Here is a 25,266-nt window from a genome sequence, read left to right on the forward strand (position 1 = left end):
CATGGAGTGGATGCTTGGCTGGTATCGTTTCTCTAAACATTAACACAGCTTAAATCTCATTTAGATAGATTTCTAGATTTCAAGAGCAATAATTAACTGCAGTTATTAAGCGTATGGTTTTGTGAAGAGTAACTTTGCCACCACGAACCTACTAAGGCTTATGAAGAACGTGTAACATTAAACTGTTTGAGACTTGAAAGTGGAATATTTGTTGTGAACATAGTTGTAGTTAGTCCTTGACGTTACACTGCCACCTTCTGAGGTCCTCCAATGTCTATGAGGCTTTGTCCTAAAGTCCTGTTGTTCTCCAGAGTATTTGTGTTCTTAGAGCCTGTCAAAATCTGAGTATACTCCGCTTGCACTTGCTTCCACTCTAACTCAGACCTGATGTGACGCCCGCGTCCTCGCAATGGCGGGAAACCTGGTATAACGTGATCTGTTAGTCCCACCCACTTTAGCGAACGGCGCGAAGGTAAGACGTGCAGAGGCAGCTAAGAGGATGAATATGAGGACTGTTTTAAGCTGACATTTTCATTCCAGGTAAGTCTTTATTGTCAGTGATTTGTTTTCATTAAAAACAAATTTGGGTTGAATCTTATGAGTAAACCTTGAGGTGTCTGGGATACTTTAATGTGCCTTTCTATTCATATCTAGCTCGTAACTGTCAGTGCAGCTGGGCTCGACCTACCAAAGCCTGAATGTGCAGATATTTTGTAGCGTGTCATACAACAGCTCAAGTTTCTTGTAGTGCAGCTATCCCATCTGTTGGGTAAACTGTGGCTTCAAGAAACAAAATCAGTCAGGTGAAGGTTTGAAGATATTTTTTTCTTATTATCAAAATATCCCACATAATAGAGCTGTGTGAGGAAATATAAAATACCTTAAACTTTTACCTTAAATTCTTTAATGAGACTTCACTTGCAACTAACATGGACAGTATACTGTGTGGGAACCATGTCATACAAACGATTAAAGAGAGTAGCTGCTAATGGCGTTTGTAATGTGGACTGTATGGAACCGCCTTTCGCAGAGGAACAGGCTACTCTAATAACATTGGACCAGCAATTCTTACGGATTGCGTTACAATTATACCAATATTCACGGCAACAGTGACACGTGATGGTTGTTTCCCGAGAGGACGAACCGCCACCCAAAAAAGTATAAACATGTGTCCTAGCACTTCAAAGCGACTGCAGAAAGGACTTCCTACTAGAAGGTGTTTGATATCATAAACCAGAATGTGCTCAAGACACAGTGGCACTCACTCTGTATATTCGCAACGAAGATATACACATGAAACGTCACTGCGTTCTTACGCATGCGTAGCAAACACACACTTCCCTGTCAACCATTGCCGCCCATTGGTCCTCTCAACTGATCCGCCTCCATTAGATGTAAATGTTTCGCGGGAACATTGAAGACGTGAAATAACCTAATCTGTTCTCGTGAGAAGGTTCTGGATATCAGTCCAACTGAGCCCGTATTGAAGTAAAGTTTTCGTATCCTGGTTGAACAAATTTAACTATGTTCGAAAAAACGCTCTTTTTGGCTTTAACTTTCGCGTTGCTTCACACCGGTAAGTGCATTTAAGAGTACGCCACTTTGGAAGCTACACGGACACGGTTATTTTTCTGCTTTGAGCCCAATGTGGCAACACTACTTTGGGTTTCACGAACCCTTTAAAAGAGGTTACTGCGTTTTAATTGATCTGTGTGCTATTCAAACTCTCCCACCTCACTCGACTCGTTGAAAGCTAAGGCTAACAGAGCAACAGGTACCTGTGCTCTGTTTAGCTAACTGCTTTTACAGTTTTGAACTTAGTTTTTCTTTTGAACTGAGACCTGATGTGTATATACAGTGTAGTAAACCCAGCATAACGCCACAAATGTCAATTTTAAGGCGCTAAGCAATTGTTTAGCAAACGCTAAACGATTGTTGTTATTGTGTTGTGGCTACCTAGGTTGCTTGTATTAGCAGTTTAGGATTTAGAAACTCTTCTTTCTTCTTTCCAAATTTGGTGAAATCTTTGTCTAGCTTCTCTCTTTTAACTTGGAAGATTTTATACTAATTGTATATTTCATGTGGTACACAGTGCAATAAATACCCAAGTAAGCAAGTTCTTGATTGTTTTGCATTCCTCACATTTCATGAGTGAACTGCTGCAGGTTTGTCATTTGTATGGTTTACTCACAAGTGTGTGAAATAATCGTGATATAAAGAGTCTGGCACAAAACAAACAAAAGTCTCTGAAATGATCCTCGTTTAGAAAAGAAAAAGATTATGAGGAACGTGCTGTGTACAATGATAGAAAACTGTTAGGAAGTTTGTAAACTCTGTCAACAAAAAAGCTATTTGAGGTCTTGGGCTGTGATTCAAAATATTGCTTTTGACAACTTGTATAATCAAATAACACACAGGTGTCAAACTCGGGCCCACGCGCCAATTTAGCCCGCAGCCTAATAGACCCTCTGCACGAGAAAATGCTGACTTCCTGGTTTGAGATGGGATGTGGGGTTGTACATTTTCGGTAGCTTTACTTTGCGGTCAATCACTACTGCGAAGATATATCCTCCAAAATCATGTCCAGAACTCGAAAACGGAAAGATGGCGTTAAGTTACAAAGAGCAGAAGGTGGGAACACTCACCACTGTTGTGTCATAAAAAATCTAATGATCAACTTTGATGTTTAAAGAGTTTAGATCGATCAGTTGTTTACATCACTCAACACAAGCAGAACTGCATCACTGCAGAAGACACATCGTCCACATTCAGAAGCACATCTCTGTGTAGTGACTGGTCTCATGATTTAAACAGGCAAATGTTCAGCATTCAAACTACAGGTGAAGAATAGTCAAACCAGATGTTTCCCCCGTTATGTCGAGATCAGCTCGTCAAGTACACACCTACACAGCATGTTAACAAACCCTGAAAAAAGCCACACAAAAAATGAATGATTGCTGGTAACGGTTTCTATACATTAGTATTTACGAAGGTTATGTTGTGACTTACCTTCAAAATTACAGCGGTCCCTCGCTATAACACGGTTCACCTTTCACCTCGCTGTTTCGCAGATTTTTTTAGTGCAAGTTTGCATGGTTATTTTTTTTTTTTACATCACATTGCGTCCTGCGTCCTGATCGCTGCAGACGATCTCCTCCGTGACGTCTCTCCTGTACAGTACAGAATCTCTGCATCGATCTCTGGCAGTGTGACTCTGAAGTGCAGTGCTGTATGTCCACGATGTCCACGAAACGTTTTGCACCGTCAAAAAATAAAATTGGCTCCTTGATTTCACCTCTCGCTGGTTATTTTTAGGACATAACACCCGCAATACACGAGGGACAGCTGAGAAATATAACATTTGAATCCCTTTTCTCTTTTGCTCTGAGGCGCGGGGGAAAAATATCAACAAGTCGATGAACGTCATTTACAGATATATTGGGTAAATGCCCGAGACATCTATAGAAATGTAAATCGCGGCTTGATTCATTCATTTGCTTTACTTGTTTTGGACCGTAAACCAGGCGCGAATAGGACACCGGAAACAAAGCTCCCCACAGGAGTTTCCGCACCGGAAGCAGCATATGCTAACGTGCACATAGTCTATTACATTTGGCCCGCGAAGCCATACCAAATTCCTATCAGAGCTGGCCTACTGGTATTATACAGCTAATATATATATTGTTTAGTATTAAGCTTTGCTTGTTCCATATTCAGTTTTTCAGCCAAACTTGTTTGAGTCCATAAGAAAAGATTCATTCTTATATCTGGAGGAAGATTTTTTTATTTATTTTTTTTTAAAATAATAATTATTAGCGTTAGCCCGCGTTAAACGAAATGCTTGGTATGTACAACTTGCACTGTCTGGGTAAACAGATTAACAGATAGCTGTATGTTTCTTGTTTAGCTTGGTGACCCCCGCTTTAACCATATGTACCTGCATGAACTTGAAAGTGGAGACAATGTATGTGCAGTCTTTGTTCATGTTAAAACTGTTTGTTTCTCCAGGAAAACTTCAAACTTCGAGCTCTACTCAGGAAATCGAAAGATCAAACGGTGATGATCTCACTTTTCAGTGTGAAATCCCCCCGAGAACCAACTTGAAGTGCCCCTCTCTGGTTCTGAAACGAGTCGATGGAAATACAAGTTACCCCACAAGTGTCATCTACACCTGTCGAAATGGAAAGGAAGATCTTGATTCACAATACAGAAACCGGGTGAAGTTCATCAATGAGGACATGAGGAGAGGATTGATGACTGTACGGATCCGATCAGTCCAGCAGTCTGATAGCGGAAAGTACAAATGGTTTATCCCAAATTCAAAATACGCCTGTTTTTTTGATGTTGTTGGTAAGTTGGTTCATGAGCTTGTTCATTATTTGATATCACTGGCATTACTTAATAAATGTTGGAATTGTATATGGTTAGGTAAGTAAGAAACAGAATTAAAACAACTTGATGGTTTTTACCTCATTTGAAACAGTGACAGAGAAGCAAAACCTTACTAAGGAGAATGACACCAGCACAACAGCAACAGAGGAAATGCCAGATACAGGTAAGACTGGCACAATGAGGTCATCGGTTTGTTTTTAAGTTTGTTTGAAAAAAAAACAGAAAATCAAGACGTATACCTTACAAACACTTTGCTTTTCCCTTTAGATCCTGCACCAGAGAACCGTCATCATTATTATGCCCTCATTCCCATCTTTGCTCTTTTCATAGCTCCTGTTTTCCTGATGCTCTTCAAGAACAGTGAGTTAAACAGCATTACATTTTTAATTTAGCCATCACCGACTTTTGCATTCAGGCTTTTGAATTGGTACGCTCAGTCAAGTTGATTCATAGATCTGGTTTCTCAGCTGAAGTCCATTGATCAAACGAGGACCACAGGAGGATTCATTATTTGTTTTTCAGCACAGGCTGTACAGGCTGAGCTCCGTTATGGTGCAAAGCTATTTTAAACAACCAGCACTCGTTTGTTTCCGCTAATAAATGCACCCCTAACAAACAGCTACTGAACGACAAGTCACAAAAAGTGATGTAAAGGTGTGGAATGATATTTACGTCATAACAAATGCACAAGCGCATTTAAATTCCACGCATGTAAATTCAACAAACCGTGCAGACAGTCTGCATTGCACACACTGCTATAGTTTCACACTCAGCGAGTAGCTCCCTGCACTCAGAGGCAAATCCTGCTCAAACGAATAAATGTACTTTTACCGTCTGGAGGCGGAGACCAATGTAGCACACAGTGCTAATGTGATTGGTCACTTTGATGCACACTTCAGGTTACTGTGTTAAACTGAGGTACGCTGTGGCAGCGACAGAAACGCTGTTTTAAACCATACTTGTTAACATTTTGAAAACATAGCAGTGGCAAAACTGTCACTGTATTACTTTAATGCTGAAGAAAGCAGAGGATTCAAAAGTAAGTTCTCTTGTACAGTATTACATAGCTTAAAACTTATAACGAGGACCAGGAAAGAAAGTGTGCATCAGAATGTGGCAACTATAAGTTTGGCTAAAATAAAGATGTTTAAACCAATCAACATAAAGTTGCTCAGTCTGCAGGAAACACATGTAACGGCACGTTTCAAAACGTGCCCTTGAAGTCTTTAATAAGTCTTTAAGATGAGTTTCAGCATTAAAGTGAAGCCCGTCATAAATCAGTACAACAGAAGTAACTGCTGTAGCTAAACTAGCAAACTGCGCTTTCAAAACATCAACACATCCTCACAACTGATATGTAGCACAGATCAACTCTTTGCTTTATTCAAAAAATATAACTATAAAAATTCAAATACTTCTCTAATCATATGTCGCAGAATTAGATTCATATAAAATATACATCAACTAATTAATTGTGGTGTGATTTTTAGCTTCAGTGAATTAGTCCCATCAGTGGTGTACACTTTAATGACTGAACACTTATATGGAGTTTGAAGTATATTTTAATGCAGAATATTTGTACTTTTACTTCAGTAAAAATGTATTTTTACAGACTACACATGTACTGTAGTATTACTTTTTCATATAAGTATAGGATTTAGGATGGGTACTTCTTCCACAGCTGTAAACAGCAGATAACACCTGGCATGCAGCAGCTACAAGCATAGTGTGTTATAGTTATATGACCTTTTAGATTCATACAGCATGATGGCAACAACCTGAACTGTTCATCAGACACTAGTTCAGACCAATGAGCTACTTACCAAAGACAGTGTGTCACATCCTGCTCTGCTGTCCACCCCACAGACTGTCTGTGGTCACGGTGTGTGGAGCTCTGGAGCCAGATGTGTACAGCTGTTTCACTGAGTGAAGTACACTCACCGGCAACAACATAAACACATTTTATAAAATTACGTTTACTCGACTTTTTCCTGTTGTTGTTGTTGTTTTTTTTAATAGCAATGATGTGTGCTTCTCATTGTGATTTTTAAAAGCTGTGTAATACTGTACAACAGATTAATGGGGCAGCAGTGCAGAGGCTTCAGAACTAACCTTAGAATTAAATTAACATTAAATAATCCAGTGACAGTTGTCAGTGTTTCCACTGATGTACAACAAACAGTAACTGCTGATGATTAATTCAGCAGCCTTTATTTTTCAACTTCTAAATAAATGCAGTTTAAAACAGCTTTTCTGTCCCTGTCACAGTGTAACTCAGTTTAACGCAGTAACCTCAAGTGTCGATCAAAGTGACCAATCACATTAGGACCCCGTCTACCTTTGTCTGCCTCCAGACAGCAAAAGTAAGTTTAAAAGCATAAGCAGGATTTCTCTCAGAGCGCAGGAAGCTCTCTGCGCTGTGAAACTGTAGCAGCACATTCAAACCAGACGCTCTTGCGTGTGCGATGGCTTCTTTGTGAGTTCTGCGCATGATGAGATAATATCATTCATATTAAGGTTGTACCCCCTCACTGATACCATTTCTAATTTCCATCTCTTATAAAATTATAGTATGCTAAATTGTGCTCATTTTCTGAGTGCTCATAGTTTACTTTCATTTTGTTTAAAATTAATTAGATTTTTTTAATCTCTTTGAAGTTCCAAATTTCGCACTGTACCTTTAATCAAACACTATTGCTATCCATAATAAGCATATACTGTTAAACATTAGACGACATGGATATAAAACAGATGGGAGCTAGTGTTTTCTAAATTGCACATTCAGCTCAACACATAAATGGCACTTTGGCCATCAGCCGGGCTTTCTGAAAATCCACCCATGTGAAGTGTTGTTGGTCTCCAGGTGGGTGCGTCTGGTTAACTTTCCAGATGGTTCGGCTGGTTATGTTGCAGCTTCCGTTTAAAGTGACTCTACAAAGTCTTGAATCACTCATATTTATTTGTACGTTAGTTCCAATGAGACAGACTTTCTTGCCTTCTTACTTATGTGTTTAGTTAATTTTATTATCTTTTTTTTATTTATTTTTTTTTGTGGTCTTGAGCACCAGTTCTTTACTTTTTTGTCTGATCATTGGCTGCTTTTTCACTCATTTTTCAGGCCTGTCCCTATACCTGACCATCTTCAGATAAACCGTTTGTTTGTTTTTTGGTTAAATATAATATACCACGTTCTGACTGAGAGATTTCTGAAAAATTCAAACGTGCACCTCTGCTGTCACTTCCCACACAAATAAAGATAAAAAGCTAAACAGCAGTGTGACGTTTGTAGGGTTACTGAAGTTGAGCTAGCTGGTATGTAATGATGTGCTTGGTGGTGCCAGCTACACAGCTATGGTTAGTATAATATAAACATTAGCACAGTAAAGCTGAAGGATGAACACTAACTTCTCCAATCGATTAGATTAGATAAAACTTTATTAATCCCTCGGGTGGGTTCCTCCGGGAAATTCGGTTTCCAATAGCACAGCACCGACAGAAGTTACAGAATGTGAGCAGAAATATACCATATATATATAAATACAGAGTATACACAAGGGATAAATAAAATAAATACGAATAAGAATACAAGGGATTTGCACATTTCAAGTATTGTGAGTCTATTGCTCCGTTGGATATTAAGTATTGCACAGTGAAGAGGCACTACAGCTGTTCCCTCCTCCTTTGTCCTCCTGTTTCCCCTCCCTCTCCCCTCCAGAGAGGAGTTAAACAGTTTGGCGTGTGGAACAAGGAGTTTTTTAAGTCTGTTGGTCTTTTGGAGAAGCAACCTGTCACTGAACAGGCTCCTCTGGTTGTTAATGGCCGTGTGCAGAGGATGCCCAGCATTGTCCATAATGTCCAGCAGTTTCTTTAATGTCCTTTTCTCTGCCACTGTCACCAGAGTGTCCAGCTTCATGCCGACCACAGAGCTAGCCTTCCTGATCAGTTTTTCCAGCCTGGATGTGTCCTTCTTTGCTGTGCTGCTCCGCCAGCATACCACAGCTTAGAACAGTATGCCAGCAACCACCGAACATTAGCATTCACATTGTAGGATCCTGTAAACTAGGGGTGGGGAACTGCAGGCCTCAAGGGCCAGTGTCCTGCAGATTTAAGATATCACCCTGGGTCAACACCTGAATCAAATGATTAGTTGATTCCCAGGCCTCCAGAGAACTTGAAGACATGTTGAGGAGGCAATTTAGCCATTTGAATGAGCTGTGTTGGATCAAGGATGCATCTAAAACCTGCAGGACACCGGCTCTCGAGGCCTGGAGTTTCTCCCAGTGACCTTGACTTGACCTTGAAGTCAGAGGTCAAGTTTTCTGCACGTACAGTTTGGATGTTTTAGAATCACATGTTTTAGAACCACATGTTTTAGAACCACATGTTAATGCTTGTAGAACAATGAAATTATTTGCTGCCGACTGAAATGGTGAAGCTATTTTTTACCTGGATAAGACGAAACCTTGCTTTTTAATTCAGCCCTCGGTTTAGTGCTTTTGGATAGTACAGCATTATTTCAGTTTCTAACTGGTTTTCTTGTTCTCACAGGGATTTGGAAGACTGAAGAGAAAGACTCTGAGCTGGAAACCCAAGGTAACAGAGCAAAGAAAGGAGATGAAGAGGAACAGCTCAAGAAACCATCAGCAAGAGGAACTGACGGACTGAAAGGATAATCTCATCATCACGGCCAGAGAAAAGAAGCTTTTTTGAATATCCACCATTTGGGCCATTCATCTGATCCTTCTGTCAGTTGCTCAGGTGCAACTAAATATTTCCTGGAAACGTAGAAAAAAGTAAGATTGTTTTATGAATTATTTGGAAAATCAAATTACTTAATAGTAGGGCTGCCACGATCAGTCGACTAGTCACGATTACGTCGACTATCAAAATCATCGACGGCTGATTTAATAGTCGACACGTCGTTTGAAGCTTTGTAAGATTCCAAAATACGCAGGAATAAGTAGTAGGATTTAAAAGTGTAATAACGGACTGAAACAGAAGATGGCAGCACTGCATGTACAAGGATGCCAGCTGCCGTTAAACCCCGAAGAAGAAGCTGTTTCCAAATTCAGGAACTGCATCCTCCTGTGCCCGCATTTGTAGGCCGATTACGTTACAGCCACACGACGAAGACTGTCCAAACTCGAACACTCCGACAAATGCGGCCCAGAAATGCGTCCTTCATTTCCCCAGATTTGAAGGATGGGTCGGGATGGGTCGTGGCCCAACCTATCCCAGAATTCATAGCGCGGCCCTGCTCAGTTTCCAACAATGGCGGCAGGTAGTTAGTTTTAATGTTACTCTTATTATTCTTTCTGGGTCACAAAATAAACGTTTAACATATTTTCAGGTGAGAATGTAGCTGTGTAAACCTCAAATATCTGCTCAGTTTATCAGGACACCACATATTTTCAAAAGCACTCCGACCAGCTCGATAGCTAGCCGGGGTTCAAGGCTAACTAGAGCCGTGAGAACACCGGACTCCCGGCAAATCGTTTTCAAACCCACCGCAGTCTTTCGCTACTCAGGTTAAACATGATATAAGTCACTTAGATAACTTAAAAATGTTATTGTTTGGCTTTTTTTAGTATTTTATTTGTTCCTGAGTAAATCGGTTTGGCTGAGATTAAAGTTATAGTTTTTACACAGCTGAATAAACGTCAAGCAGACAGCTGATTATCAGAAGTGTGAGATGCTCGAGAATTTACTCCGGTGTCCTGTTATATCTTAGATAGCAAGGAGTTTATTAAACTTCACCAAAATAATCTGCAAACTTCATTAACATTTAATAAACTATCATCTTGTCTTTATTGTTAGTTAGCACAAAGCTTAAACACTTAAAGCTGTAAGCTAATGATAGTTATAGCATTAGCTGGTGCAATAAGCTGGATGCATGATCTGATTAGTCGACTAATCGCAAAGATAATCGGTGACTAGTCGACTATCAGAATAATCATTTGTGGCAGCCCTACTTAATAGCAATTTGTAGCAGGGATTTAAAAGCCTTCTAAGCCCATGAAAGTGTTCACGATCCCATTAACTATTTTAAAATCCTGGTGGAAGTGCAACCAAATAAGCTAGAGCAATAATTTTTTGCATATTAAAACAGAGGAGTTGTACTTCCATATCAGTATTTAACTTGTCCCAGGTTGCAGTTTCCTTCCACTAATGGCTTTGCAAAAAGTGCAAGAAACAACAAAAAATTTATTATTATCCAGACAAATTTTGCTGATCTGATCAGCTGTTCACAGCACTTCCTGCGTTTGAATAAACTTTATCATGTTGTCAGCAGGAACTATCGCCTCATTTTGTGGGAAATGTAGTTTTTTGTTTTGTTTTGTTTTTTTTCAGAAAGTTCATCTTTGACTTTCTGTATAGTCTCTGTGACACAGTTGGAAATAGTTTATTTTTGAGGCACATGCTGTTGCAGATTGTGCACAAGATCGATTTTTGTTTTTGCAGCAGTTTATAAAAATTAGTGTTTGTTAGAAATGAAATTCTGAGGATACAAAATAAATTTCCTGTGGTTCGGAACTATTTTGCAACAGTTTTCACCTCTGAAATCTCTTTTATTAGAAAAATGTGTTAAAAAAATATAATTTTTAATTTATTTGTAGTTTTTTGCACCTTTTTAGCAATTTAAGTCGTTACTATGGACTTAATGCATACATATTATTAAAATTTGCGATACAGTGATTGTAATGTATGTATTGTATGTTTAGCAACTTGAAATCCTCCAAAAACTGACACTATAGCATCGAAAAATGTAAAGACTTGTTCTATGATGGGCTTACAAGGTTAAGCAAAACTTACCTTTCACTAATTTTGTCATTCTAGCTAGCAAACAATCCCCAAGTGGCTAATTTTGCAGTTGCATTTGAAACCCCTGTCACGTGTTTGCACATTAAACGATTTTATCTTACCATAATTTATTTATATAGCACTTTAAAAACAACACATGGCCGACCAAAGGCGAGTAAATAAAAATGAGTTTTTAATCTGGATTTAAAAACCAGCACTGATGTAGAGTTCCTGATGTGAAGAGGAAGATCGTTCCAAAGCTTTGGGGCCACAATATAGAACGCTCCGTCTCCTCCAAGTTTCATCCATCATTTAGGGACTCTGAGCAACACCTGCTCAGCTGACCGGAGTGAATGAGGGGCAGCATATATATTCAGGTACCAGACCATTTAAGGATTTAAAAACCAGTAAAAGGATTTTAAAATTGATCCTAAATTTAATTGGAAGCCAGTGTAAGGAGGCCAGAACCGGAGTAATATGCTTAAATGTTCTTTTACCAGTTAAAAACCGTGCCGCAACATTCTGCACCAGTTCCAGACGTGCTCTGGCCAAACCCTATTACTCCAAGCATGAGGTTATGATCGTCTCAAAGAGTATACTTATACACTTATACTGACACTCGTTAAGCTTTCACCAGCTCTGAATCACGAGGCTCCTGCCCACATCTCTGATCTTTTACAACCGCACGCTCCCTCTCGCAGCCTGAGATCCTCTAATCAAAAGCTGTTGGTCGTTTTAAGACCAGAGGAGATGTTTTAGAGCGGTGGCCCCCAGGTTGTGGAGTGCTTTGCCTCCATCTTTACATTGCCTTGATTGCATTCATTCTTTTAAACAGCAGCTTAAGACTCTTTCATTTAGATTGGCTTTTAACTAGAATTGTGCAGTTTGTTCGATTGTGCTGTTTTATGTATGTTTTATATTATTGTGAAGCACTTTGTGGTTCTTATTCTGTTAAGAGTGCTATATAAATAAAGTATCTACAATTAATTGTGTTGAATGTTTGCTCCGTTGTGTTGAAATGTTATTTTGCTACAATTGTGCTACGTGTGCTCTCTAAATTGTTTCTTTCTTTCTAAATGTATTACATTTTTAAGGAGAAAAACGTAATTTTCTGTGTGTGTGTTAAGTATTATGTAAGACCCTCCCAGTTTGACCTACCTTACCTTAATTTCAAGTCAGTCTGACTGGATTTCAAAGTAAAAGCCCTTGGAAATGTCTTTGGTGCTCCAAAATCTCATCAGGTTTGTTTAATTATTTTATTTATCTTTCTTAATTCTGAATGACGACATAGGGAAACATGGAGGCACTATCAACTTCAGCTTCATAGTATCTCACCCTACAGTTACTCGGCCACTCTAAATTAACTCTTGCATTGTGAAATATAAAATCAGCCTTTCGAAATGCACAGTGGGAGAAGTGATCTACTTCTGAATAAGAACAAGACCAGAGAAAGTGAGTTCAGTTTGAGGACGATGCCTATAAGACGGTCCATCCTGGGACAGCATGTTGATCTGGTGGAGCACAGGTACCTGAAGCAGAAGACCAACAAAGAGCCTCTACACACAAAAGGGGCTGAGCAGCCTCTATTTTGTGGAAAAAGTGGAGACCCTGTAATGTGCAGCAAAATTATAGAGATGTTCTTTCCCTCAGTTCAAATGAGTACGGTGCTGAGGTCTGCTGGTGACACCAGAAACAATGAATAATCCAACCAGGACGGCTCCTCTGTGGAGGATTCTGAAGCTGGATTGGTGAGAACACACTGAACATGGTTTGTTTGTTTTTTTTAAACTTTACTACTAGAAGAATATAATCTATCATATGAGTAATCATTCTAGCTGAGATTTGTACCTTTAGCCAAAATCTTTTGAGTAGGATTTCCAGATGGTAAGTCTGCTTGAGCCGTCCAGCCTAGTGTACTACTAGTAGTATACTACTTTTCCAGAATCGCTCTGACACAGGATATTGCGAGTTTTGAGAGTACTGTGTTTCTAGAGATTTGTTGGATGCTGAAGAACTCCGATAGAAAAATGCCCACAACATTCCAGACAGTGATATTAGGGGCCAATGTAATGCTCTCCAGAGGACTTATCCGGTCAGACACCCTGTTTCTGACGTCTTATTCCAGGAACTTCATTTAGTTTCAATTTAGAAGCAGACTGTATGTTATAGTGACTCTTGCAGTTTAACTGAACTTTGTTGGACTGTTGCCTAATAGTAAGAAGGTTATTGGATACCCTCCCCTGACCCGCTATCACTATTTAGACAGATATCAGAGTTGATATTGACAGAGTGCCACTGTGAGGGTGTATACTGTACCTAGACCATGGAAATATGAAGTATCCTTTTATACCATTAGGAAAATTATTTGAATCGTGGTTCTTATGCTTGGCAATACTTGATATCCACACACGACGTAAAACCATGTGGGAGTTTGCACAGTGAGTCAAAGTTGGAAGAACCGTGTGCGATCAGCGTCTAAATGCGGCAGTGCAACTGTACATTTTGGCTGCTTTATCCTGAGGTTTGTAGCTGATATAAAAAGGAGAATTTCAGAGCATTTAAAACAATTTCTTTTGAGCAGTGCAATCAGGGAATTTCTGATGATTCATTACATTCCCTGTAAACGGACATTTTTCCTATAAAGAACATGTAATCTGAAAAAACAAAAACGTGCCTAAACTTGTGCTAACAGCGGCATTTAGTGACATTTACAGTGTAGACGGGTAAACGATGTCTGCGGACGGGAGGGAGGTGGTTCGTCGTTAAGCGCTAGCTCGTTTACAGCTAGCTTAAACGAACCTGCGCTTAACTGGCCGCGTAAATGTTTTGGCTTCCCTGATGGACACACCCGCTCCGATCATCGCGCTGTGCTTTCTTGGGGTTTTTTCTTCAGCAGGTAACTCGAACTTATTTAAATGGAAAGTTTGTACGTTTACATCACCAGGATAACTACAGGCTGTTCGTGTATTTGTAAGCCTGTATGATTTTACCGGTGTTAAAAACCTAATGGCTTCTGTTGTGTGATGCAATTCTGTGGCTTCTCCACTCTTGAAGTTCACAGCGGAAACACTAAATCAATTTTTGGCGCAACACTGATAAGAAAGCAGGGAGAGGAAGATTTCCAAAGCCGTTAATGGCATGATGATACTTTTAATCAGTCAACGAACAGGTTATCGGCAGTAGAGCATTTGTAGTGCTCTGCCGCCAGAGTCGGCACCGGCTTTTTCTTTGGCTGCGAACAGAAATCGTGATCATCAGCTTATTTTGTCGGAGTGGTTTTTGTTTGCATCATTGTTGGCTTTATGGCGAACCGATGCGGTTAATAAGAGTGCAGTTATGGTTACACTTTAGATGGAAGGTGGTATTTCCATCTGAGCAGATGGTCTATAAACTTCCTGCTCTGGGTCCTTTGGAATTTCTTAGGGTAAAAAATATCTGACTGTGGGCTCAGAATGCTTGAAGTCCTGCTACTGAACAATAAACTAACACATTTCGTTGAGAATTCAAATGTAATTTGGAGACTGTCAAATTATATAAATATTGCTTTTTTTTCCCTCCCCAGAAACTCCTCAAAGCTATTGCCCATCCCCACTGATTCAGGCAGAAGAAGGTCGTAATGTCTCATTACCATGTTATGTGGATCCCTCAGTTGACCTGTCTGCTTATACCGTGGACTGGAAACACACTGACTTGAACGATGTAGTCTTCTCGTGGCGACACGGGCAGGAAAATCATGGTGCACAGGCGGCGAGCTATAGAAGCAGAGCAAGTATCGACTCTGGAGACCTTAGCAGAGGAAATCTAACCCTGCAGATCTTCTCAGCACGCCTGTCTGATAGTGGGCGTTACAGGTGTTTTGTGCCAAAACTGAAAGCCTTTTGCATCGTTCATCTTAATGGTAAACACTCTAAATAACCAAGTTTAGTTTGATACTAAGTTTTGTCAAACGTACCTTTATATTTGGTTTTGGAATTTGGTTAAAGAAAGAGCAGAAAAGTGACTTTCCCTTTAAATGTAAACAGTCCCAAATAATATGCAAAAGATGTGAGGGCTTTATTTCATGTTAACAGTTATAGCTTTGATAACACCGAGTGAACCGTTGTGTCCTTGTATATTTTGATTTTGTCACAAAGGAAGCTTGAACGGCATGAATGTGACTGAATCTGGCTGATGTTGTGCTGTGTTGTTTAGTACTTTTCTGTGTTGATGTTCAGTTTCACAGCAATCTAGTTTTCCACTTATCATTATAACTTTCCCACAGGTGTGAATGTGAGTGTGGTCTTTATTTGTTAGTCCTGTGTCAGACTGGGCACCTGCCCACGGGGCACATGTCCAGGGTGCACCATGTCCAGGGTGCGCCCTGCCGGTTGCCCTATGGTAGCTGGGATAGGTTCCAGCTCCTCCTTGTAACCCTAACAAGGATAAGCGGAAGAGAAGTGGAACACAATAAAATTAAAATAGCACTTTATTCTGTTTTGTTTTATCCAAAGTAATTTAACATGGACTTGGAGGACACTATCAGACATGCTATCTTTTAAAAAAAATAAAAATTTTCTTTTGTTTAGACAGTCTCATATATTTCAAATTCTGAGAATTTATTTATTTTTACAGTAACCAAAGAGATTAATGTCAGGTCCAGCACAACCACATCTCCAAATCTCCACAGCACAACCACAACGCTGAAGCCAAATGATCCAGGCAAGTGACTTTGAACTTTTCTTCTTTTCGCTTAATTAAGTTCAATTTAGTTTTATTTATAGTGTGAAATCACAACAGCATTCAGCTCAGGCTGCTTTGTATTACCAGTAGAGACCTTAATGCAGACCTCACCACAACACAGAGAAAAGATGTTGAATGACCCATTTTTTTTTTCTTCACAGCAGACATTTTGAGCTGATGACGAATCGTTTCTTTTTAAGTGTCCCATTAAGTCATGAAAGTGATGCATCAAGCGCAATAGCAGAGTCCACTGCAGCCATCCCCAGTGTTTTACTAGGAATCAGCTTTCTGCAATGATAAACATCTTTAAAAATAAAAGAACTCTTCATTCATACTGCAAACTTGTGGTTTGATTTTTATATTCTGAAAAATGACTCACTTTTGCATTGTTGGCTGCATGCAGTTCCTGTGAAAACTCGTGTATGAGCTAGAGAAGTGGGTTACACGTGAAGTCGTGTAGAGGGCTAGCTTCCTCTTTGTGAAGTCAAGGTTTGAAAGTACCTAAGCTTTAAAGGTTGCGTTAAAATTCACAAAAACTGCTGTTGTCAGCATGCCACCAGTCACCAGACTGCACAACTCATCTTCTGTCAGTCACATTGTTGCAATACTTTTTCCATTACTTATCAGAGTTCAACACAATTAAAGTGAAAGGAACTGGCTTCAACACTGATACATGATATTTGAAAAATTCCTCACCAGCAGATTTTTTGGTGTCCTGTTCCAACTGCTTTACTTATTTATTTTATTTATTTTTAATTTCTTTGCATATCTGTTAGTTCTGTTAGTGTGCAGGCAGTAATATTGGGAAGAGAAGTCTCAGATCCTGACACAGCCGTCTGTGCTTGACCCATTTCAGCTTCCCTCCAGCCAACAACTGTGCTAAATTTGTAATTACAAGGTTTTATAAAATAAATTTGAATTAAAAATGATCTAAATGTAATAATAATTCATGAATGGCATCACATTAATTTGCCTTTTAATTTCTGATTCTTTCAGATAAACGTCTTGCCGTTCTCCTTCCTGTTGGTATCGTCTTTCTCCTGGCTGTCGTTGGATTTTGTCTGAAGAAACGCGTAAAGATCCGTAAGTTGATCAACTTTAGTGCAAGAATGTGTGCTTTAATAGTTAAACCTTTGATTAGAGATTACTGGCAAGTCTGGTGTTTGATTAGGATGAAAATCTGTCATGGATACCAGAGGAAAACGCACTGAAACAGGAAGCAGAGAATAACAGCAAAATTATACATTACACTGGTATTAAATGTAAATAAAACACATAAGCCAAACACAAACTTTTATTGTTCAACTTGAAATGTCTGAAGACAACTTAAGTTTCTTTTATGCTTTTTTTTTCTCATTTTTACTCCATTTTGCATAAATTATTACAAGTGCGTCTTTCCATGTTTGCGTGTTTATCAAGGGCAATGCGTGGGGAAGCTGACAGGGCAGAAACGAGGAGTGGACCGTTCAAGCCACGTTGAACTTCAGTCTTTGGAGAATTCAACAATGAAATACGACACGAACAAGGCTTCTTGAGAAATGAGTGAAGTACAATGTTGTGCTTGTCTTTGATTGGCTGAGTGATCAAAATGATTTTAGATTCTCAAGCTGCTCTCATTACGTTACAGCTGATTTAAGTACAACTTAATTCAAATTAATTACGTTGGATCGTTTTAAGCGTTTCTAAAAGCTCATCCTTGTTCCCATTTAGAGACTCGTATTTGATCTGTGTTATTGTATTTCATATTGGAATAGTGTGTGCTTTTGTTTAGTGTATGTAGCACTTTGCTGTGTGTGTGTGTGTCTGTTGCACATATATGCTTGTATAGCCATTTATGTATATAAGTATATGCATAAACTGTGCCCCCCCCCCCTTCCTTCTACATGTTTGCACTGAGTAGATGCTCTGTATCTCATTGTACATCTGTATAGTGACAACAAAGGCATTCTATTCTATATAAGCGTATGCTTACTTTATTTTATGGATGTCTTGTAACATTTTAACTCATTTTATTCTTTCTTTTGTTTTAACTACATTGTCCCTCTGTTCAACAATTTGGCCTTGATGTCTTTTAAGTAAATTAATGGTTACAGATCTGGGAACAATCACTGAGTGACTTACTGGTTATGTTTTAAATTCCAAAAATGAATTGGGACTCTGAGAGGCAGAACAAACAATCTGCTAAAAATCATGATGTGCTGGTTGAATATACAGCGTCCTCCATAATGTTTTTAAGATTGTATTTTTTTCTCTGTACACGAGCACGGTGGATTTACGTAATGTTTTTTTTTTCCGTGAACGGGAAACTTCTTAAAGAAGCAGTTTGTCCAATCGTGTTTTAAATAAAGTTCTTTGGAAAAAAAATTCCGCCAAAAAGTACGTCCACGACGTAAGTACGCGCCACAGTCAGCCAATAAGCGTTCGGAGTCTTTCTAAAAGGCGCGAAATTCAGCTAGGACGAGGAAGTCGGGGGAGGAGCGTTGTCATGTGTTCGTGTAACATGGAGGGAGAGTTGTTCTTCTGCGTGCACTGGGTAACGTGTTTTTAATTGTTTTCCACCTAAATGTGTGAGTTATCTTTGTAAATGTAAGTCTGCAATGTTCCTGCATGCTTGTGTTTAATTGGTTGCATGTATTGCTTGAATTTTTTTGTTCAAAACATATTTTGATGGCGAGGAGACAAATAAATATTTGCGAGGAAATCAGAGTTTCTTAATTTGTGAACTTTTGCGGTCAACATTTTAAACTGTTATCAAAGCCTCGTGTGGTAGCTTCCCAGTAATGATGACAGTGAAGACTCCAGGTTATTCAGTAAGTATTCTCTAAAGGTTTGGGATATCGAGTGGATCAGGTCAGAAGATAATATTGGTCTTTTGAATATACTTTACTCAGCTGAGAACAGATTGTTTGGTTTTTGCACTGTTGCATAGCATTGTGCAGAAAGTCACGAACCACTCCACAAGTTTTGGATTCTTTTGCCCCCAAGTATCTGGATGTTGTTGTAAATGTATTAAGTCATCTTGAGCAATAGTTTTATTTTAAGGTCTTTCAAAAAACATTTTGGACGCTGGATTCTTGACCAGGCGTGATTGTACCGACGAGGCCATTCTCAAAGACTTATTAGACCAAGACCAGTGCCATCATCCCATCATGCTGTGCAGTGTGTCCTTGCAACTGGACAAATGCAGAACAAAAGGAGTGGCAGAAAGGCGCTGACTGATTTGGACCCATCTGACTTCAGCATGGCAGTGATCCCAGACACACGAGCAGTGCAGGACAACCACACGATCGGCAGCTGACGTTCAAAACAGAAATGATCGGTGGCTCGAGACTTTTGTACAGTAGGGTGTGTACTTTCTGAAAGACTCCTACACACCGGACCAAAAGCGGGGTGTTGGAAGTAAGCGGCTGAGGCGGGGTCAGTTATTGGTCCGGTTATCTTTTAGGAGAGGGCTGATGGGTCAGTGTGAAAACGGCACGTCGTGGAAGACTGACGTAGGTTTCGCCGGCTGCTGGCGTAACTTCCCTTTCAGGCTGCGCGATCTTGAATGAAGTCGCGCGCGCTAAACCGGTTTGTGAAACAAGATGAGATCATCTGTTCGTCTTTGTGCCCCACGCGACCTCCTCCTCATGTCATGCATAGCTGTGTGTTTTCCGTCATCTGATGGAGCTCTGAAGGGTAACTTGACTTGCACTTTGCTGGCTGTTTAGCTCGTGGGTGGCATTAGCAGGGCGGGCTCTTCACTTGTTGTTTTTAGGAAAAGCCGTTTGGCGTGTGTGACCTGAGCAAACTCGCTGATTATTCTCGGGGGACAGCACATAACTTCTATGTTCAAGTATAAAACGGGTCCAGGAGCAGTGTTCAGCTGAAACAGCTGCTGTTTTAAGGTATGAGATCGTGACCTTAATTCAAAGGTACTCAAGTTGTTGTTTCTCTCCAGAAGAACCTCGAGCCATTTGCCCGGTTACGGAAATTGAAGCAAAGGAAGGTGATGATGTCATCCTCCCGTTTTATGTGGTCCCCCCTGTCAACCTGTCTGCGTTCACCGTGGACTGGTCAAGAACCAAACCGAGTGTGGTCGTCTACTCCTATCGACACCAACAGGAGTCGCATGATGCAGAGATGGATGCAACAGTCAGACGTGAAGACCTGAACAGAGGAAGTCTGACACTGTGGATCCCCTCAGTGCAGATGTCCCACAGTGGAGAATACACAGGCTTCGTTATGGACCTCGGGATCAAGTGTAGTGTTCAACTTAATGGTAAGGACCTGAGTAATAGTTTGTGTTGTCTGATGTACTTGATATGAATGTAATGAAGAAATCTACTTAATGATATAAAATGATCTTCCACTTGGGGAAACGCAAACATAGAATAACATGATTTAAAACTGAAAATGATTTGTGTGTGTGTGTGTGTGTGTGTGTGTGTGTGTGTGTGTGTGTGTGTGTGTGTGTGTGAGTGTGTGTGTGTGTGTGTGTGTGTGTGTGTGTGAGTGAGTGAGTGAACATGAAAGTAGTCTAATTGTGGATTTGTCTGTAATGCAAACCTGTTGAGGCTAGCCTGAGGCTAGAGTACATGTTAGTAATGGGATGCATCCAAATCTCACAAAAGGGGTGCATGTCTAAAATGGGACAGCAGGCAGTGAGTGACCATGCAGGTCATAGACAGGCCTGAACAAGTTGTTTCATGCCCGACCCCAACATATAAGACTTGAACCTGGACACAGCACAGCTCCAGATGTGTGACTGTGGTTATTTCTTAGTGGTGTGAATCCTAATGACCAGCGGTCAACAATCACAGACCAGTACTCGTCCGTGACTCGTTTGGTACCGGTCTGTGAGAGTTGAGGCTTGGTGTTGGTGGGTTTTTTGTTTTTTAACTTAACTGGGTCTTTTCCCGTGTGTTATGAATAAATCGTCCTTTTTTTGGTACTGGTTTTATTTTTGTTGTATTTCTCTGCAACACCTTAAAGGCCGGACATAAACCGGTCCATGACGCACAAAAGGTTGGAGACCACTGCTAACGAGAACGTCTCTCTCTCTTTTTTTATTTATTTCTTTCTTTATTTATTTATTTATTTATTTATTTTAAACAGTAACCAAAGACAAACTGAAAAAGCAAAAGGGGCAGGATGGTTTCAGCACAACTGGAGCTCCTCTCAACACGACGGTGGAGAAAGTCGGTCCACGTAAGTTACTCTGAGCTCTTCTCCAGAGGATTTTGGTTGAGACACAACCTTCAAAACCTTTGAATGACTGCTCACTTCTTTTAAGTATCCATTAAATCATGACAGTGAAACAGTATGCATAATAGCAGGCTCTGCATACACACATCAGTGATGAAGCTGTTCTTTTTCCTCATGTGATTTCACAAAATGTGAGATTGCTTGAGTGCATTAAGGAAATCAATGACTGGTTGTGCCACAATTTTCTCCAGCTAAACAAAAACAAAACTGAGGTAATAGTCTTTGGTGCCAAAGAAAAACAATTACAGGTCACCAGAGAACTTCAATCTATACATCTAAAAACCACAAACCAGGCGAGAAATTTGGGTGTAGTGATGGATGCAGACCTAAACTTAGAAAAACACATTAAGACAATAACAAAGTCAGCTTACTATCACCTCAAGAATATTTCAAGGATAAAAGATCTGATGTCTCAACAGGACCTGGAAAAACTAGTCCATGCATTCATCTTTAGTAGGCTTGATTACTGTAACAGCATCTTTACAGGTCTACCTAAAAAAAAAAATCAGTCAGACAACTACAGCTCATTCAGAACTCTGCTGCTCGAGTCCTCACTAAGACCAAAAAAGTGGACCACATCAGTCCAGCTCTGAGGTCTTTACACTGGCTGCCTGTCCGTCAGAGGATAGACTTTAAAGTTCTGATGCTGGTCTATAAAGCTCTGAATGGTTTAGGACCAAAATACATCAGTGACCTCCTGACCCAGTATGAACCTTCCAGATCCCTCAGGTCATCTGGATCCGGTCTTTTATCAGTTCCCAGAGTCAGAACCAGACACGGAGAAGCTGCATTCAGCTTTTATGCTCCTTATATCTGGAACAAACTCCCAGAAAGCCTCAGATCAGCTGAAACACTCAGTTTATTTAAATCCAGGTTGAAGACTCACCTATTCTCAGCTGCATTTGAATAAAGCACCAAATCCACACTGTTAAGCTTAAATTTCAAAACTAACATTTTAACTACTGATTTTATCTGTTTTGATTTTATCTACTGTTCCTTTTTTTCATTTTAAATCGTGCTTTTTATTTGTTTTTGTTTTTTAACGTCTTTATAAAGCACTTTGGATCACCTTGAATTGTGCTATATAAATAAACTTGCCTTGCTTAGTGTGAATATTTGTGTTACTGATATTTTTGCCCAGCAAGGCCATGAAGTTCAGGTTCATTCACGCCTGATCTGTGGGGTATCCTTAAAATGACCTGTTCTGTTTAGATTTTAGGCTGCTGTGCATTATGTCAGTTTGTAACCTATCTGGACTGCCTGAGGTTTGAAAACAAGTATTCACTTAGATTTCTGTGGTCTAGGCAATCCAGTACTGGGTGAAAATGAACAACGCTCTTAGGTTTTCTCACTTTTTGCTCTAAACCAGGGGTGGGGACCTTCTGGCCTCATGCAGGTTTGAGATCACCCTGGGTCAACACACCTGAATCAAACGATTAGTTCATTCCCAGGCCTCTAGAGAACGTGAAGACATGTTGAGGAGGCATTTTGGCCATTTGAATCCACTGTGATGGATCAAGGACGCATCTAAAACCTGCAGGACAGGCCTGGAGTTCCCACCCTTGCTGTAAACACAAGCATTATAACTTGTGGCTGATTTTTAAACTTCAAACATCAGATGGTTAGAAAAATACCTGAACATGAAATTCGTGTGGTTGATTAAACCAGGTCCAAAATGCAGCATAATTGAGTTAAGTGCATAAAAAAAAAACTGCTGCGTTAGTTGCTGCATTTGATAGTCGGTTAAAAATGACCTCATTTAAATTGAGGTGTCCACATCACGCATGGTAATCTGAACTCTTACAGTCAAGGCAGAAGTGACAGAAATCTCAAATCCTGACCAATGAGAGCATCTGTGGTTTGACCTTCCCTTCACCGCAGGACTTGCGTGACTTGTGTGTCATGTGGATATATTAAAGAATGATGTTGGAATAAACTGACCCTTGTTTTCAATCTCTGACTTCTAGGTGGTGACATGATGCTTATCATTGGGATTGCTCTTTCTTGCGGCGTCGCTCTTCTCTTGATTGTTCTGGGATTGCTTGGAAAGCTCGGTAAGTTGGTGGTCAGTCTAACGGTTAACCTCTCAGTTAGGCATTGCTTTTGTCAGCAAGCTGGATGATGATGAAACTTGATGCATCTCTTAAATCAAAGGTCATATAAATGTTCCTGCTTGCTTGTTTTTGGATCCAGACTTTATCTCTGCCGTCTTTTTCAGTGTAGGATCCTCACATCCTACATTCTCATCAATGTAAAAATGTAGACTGTGTTATAATCATTACTGTATATTTACATTTTCACCATGAAAGTAATTGATGTAGTGTTTTTTTTTTTCGTCTAGTAAAACTTTTGTTTAGGTTTCTTAATTTAAAACAAACAAACAAACTTTGTCTTGATGCATTCTCAATATTCCAGGAAAGTAAATCTCCAAAAGTTGATTGTGTTCATCTGGACGTAGCGTTTTCAGTGGGAGAAATGGTCTCAGCTGACTGCAGGTTTCCCCAATCTCATAAACAGTACGTGGAAAGACCATCTCTGAATCGAGGAGGGTTTATCTGTCACCATCTCACAATGCTGTGATTGCAGCCATTCCCCAACTCTCTGTGAATGGTACCCATGGCCATTGATCAGTGGGTTCTGGTCAGTGGTTGTTGATCAGTGGTCATGAGAATTTGCATAATTAAGATTAAGGACCTGACCTCCCAGCCCATTGTTCCCTCAGTGGGCTGGTTTCAGTCATTATGCAAATGTGCTGTTGATAAGATTTGTGGAAACCTGCAGTCAGCTGAGACTGAAGACGTCACTCGCATGAGTGACGAAACGTTTCTCCCACAAAACACTACGTCCAGATGAACAGAATCAAGTTTTGGAGGAAAAAAACCCTCAATCAGCTTCATATTCTACCATAAAAAGTATTTGTTTTTTGCAGAGGGCTTTGTGAGACGGTGCAGAGGATGGATCCAGCCACCAAATGATGATCGCACTGAAAATTAAACCATCTTGTGAAATTTAGCAGAATGCAGTGATTAACAAATCTCATGTGCTGTCCATAAGATGTGGGTTTATTATAGAATGTGTGTCAAATGTTTAAACTTTAAAAAATTGTTTTATATGTGTAAAGAAAACACAAGCTCTTAGCTGTAAATGAGGTTTTACATGTGAACACAATGAGTCTAGAACACGACGACAAAGTGATGCCAGAGGTGCCTCTCAGATGAGTTTGAATCTCTGACCTTGTCCTTAACCTCCTAAGACCCAAACTCTCATTTGATGAATTTGTAATTTGTCTTTGTTATTTGGACTGAGACCTGGTGAATGTAAAAACAAACCTGATGTAGTTTCTGAGAATCTGATATCAGGCTTTGTACAGCAAAATTGAGGAACTGTAGCCTAGACGACCCAAAATAATCATGTTCACATATGTGGGAGGTTAAGGTCAGAGTTCAAATTTTCTGAAAACTTGAACTCACATGTCACCTATGATTTTCATATTGCTATCACATCTATCTGTCCTACATTTTGCTGCTTCCATCAAAGTCAAAATGAGCTAATGTTCTGAAAATGACACTTTCTCAGTTTAAACTCATGTTTATGTTCTGCTGTGAATGTAATGTGGGTTCATTGGATTTGCACATATATTTTGTACATTGAAACTTTGCGAGGCTGGCCTAGTGTGTGTGTGTGGGGGGGAGCTGGGCGATAGAACGATAACGATATGTATCGCGATATAACTTTTACTCGATAGAGAAATTAAGCTATCGCGATAGACCTCGCCGCTCTTGTCCTCTTAAAATAAAAAATAAAAAAAAAAAAAGGTCAGCCAATCCAAATTAAGCAGCGCAGAGCCGAACCAATCACAGCCGCAGCGTCACGTCGCGTGACTTGTTACGTACAGCACAAGTGCCAAGCCGCACGTGTGTTTGTTTGGGAAGCAGCCAGCGCATAATGGAGGAAATGAGTGTGCCGACTAGAAAAATCAACCGAGCGTGACCGAAGAGAAAACAGATGATGGTTCCAACGCCGGAGAGATTGTCGAACGGAAGAGCCATAGAAGTTCCGTAGTGTGAAGGTATTTCGGCTATTTCAAGTCTGACAAAAAACAGAGTA

The 25,266-nt window shown here is 40.0% G+C and overlaps 2 protein-coding genes across 3 annotated transcripts; both read left to right on the forward strand.

The window, feature by feature from the left end:
- Nucleotides 1–1,372: 1,372 nt before the first annotated feature.
- Nucleotides 1,373–12,180, forward strand: LOC146667349 (uncharacterized). Its single transcript, XM_085409045.1, has 5 exons — nt 1,373–1,576; nt 4,009–4,350; nt 4,484–4,555; nt 4,660–4,752; nt 8,941–12,180. The coding sequence occupies exons 1-5, from the start codon at nt 1,525–1,527 to the stop codon at nt 9,063–9,065; spliced, it is 684 nt and encodes a 227-aa protein (XP_085265171.1). The 5' UTR covers nt 1,373–1,524; the 3' UTR covers nt 9,066–12,180.
- Nucleotides 12,181–18,527: 6,347 nt separating this feature from the next.
- Nucleotides 18,528–25,266, forward strand: LOC146667350 (uncharacterized). Of its 2 annotated transcripts, none has more exons than XM_085409052.1 (5): nt 18,528–19,590; nt 19,856–20,173; nt 21,010–21,102; nt 23,127–23,213; nt 24,089–25,266. In XM_085409052.1, exons 1-5 carry the CDS (start codon nt 19,497–19,499, stop codon nt 24,151–24,153), a joined length of 657 nt encoding a protein of 218 aa, XP_085265178.1. In that variant the 5' UTR covers nt 18,528–19,496; the 3' UTR covers nt 24,154–25,266. The 2 variants fall into 2 exon arrangements, with proteins under 2 accessions (XP_085265178.1, XP_085265177.1); XM_085409051.1 differs by having other exon boundaries at nt 18,529–19,590; nt 19,853–20,173.

The sequence above is a fragment of the Rhamphochromis longiceps genome, linkage group LG6, assembly GCF_057381845.1.
Source record: "Rhamphochromis longiceps isolate RC_006_pf linkage group LG6, R_longiceps_female_GT1.1, whole genome shotgun sequence".
Taxonomy (NCBI): domain Eukaryota; kingdom Metazoa; phylum Chordata; class Actinopteri; order Cichliformes; family Cichlidae; genus Rhamphochromis; species Rhamphochromis longiceps.

Bases quoted from the DNA above. Each gene is read 5' to 3' on its own strand.
- LOC146667349 (XM_085409045.1), top strand. From the start codon at position 1,525: ATGTTCGAAAAAACGCTCTTTTTGGCTTTAACTTTCGCGTTGCTTCAC. The intron at 4,556-4,659 runs GTAAGACTGGCA...TTTTCCCTTTAG, and splicing joins AGAGGAAATGCCAGATACAG to ATCCTGCACCAGAGAACCGT. The intron at 4,753-8,940 runs GTGAGTTAAACA...TTGTTCTCACAG, and splicing joins CCTGATGCTCTTCAAGAACA to GGATTTGGAAGACTGAAGAG.
- LOC146667350 (XM_085409051.1), top strand. From the start codon at position 19,497: ATGAGATCATCTGTTCGTCTTTGTGCCCCACGCGACCTCCTCCTCATG. The intron at 21,103-23,126 runs GTAAGTTACTCT...TCTGACTTCTAG, and splicing joins GGTGGAGAAAGTCGGTCCAC to GTGGTGACATGATGCTTATC. The intron at 23,214-24,088 runs GTAAGTTGGTGG...TGTTTTTTGCAG, and splicing joins GGGATTGCTTGGAAAGCTCG to AGGGCTTTGTGAGACGGTGC.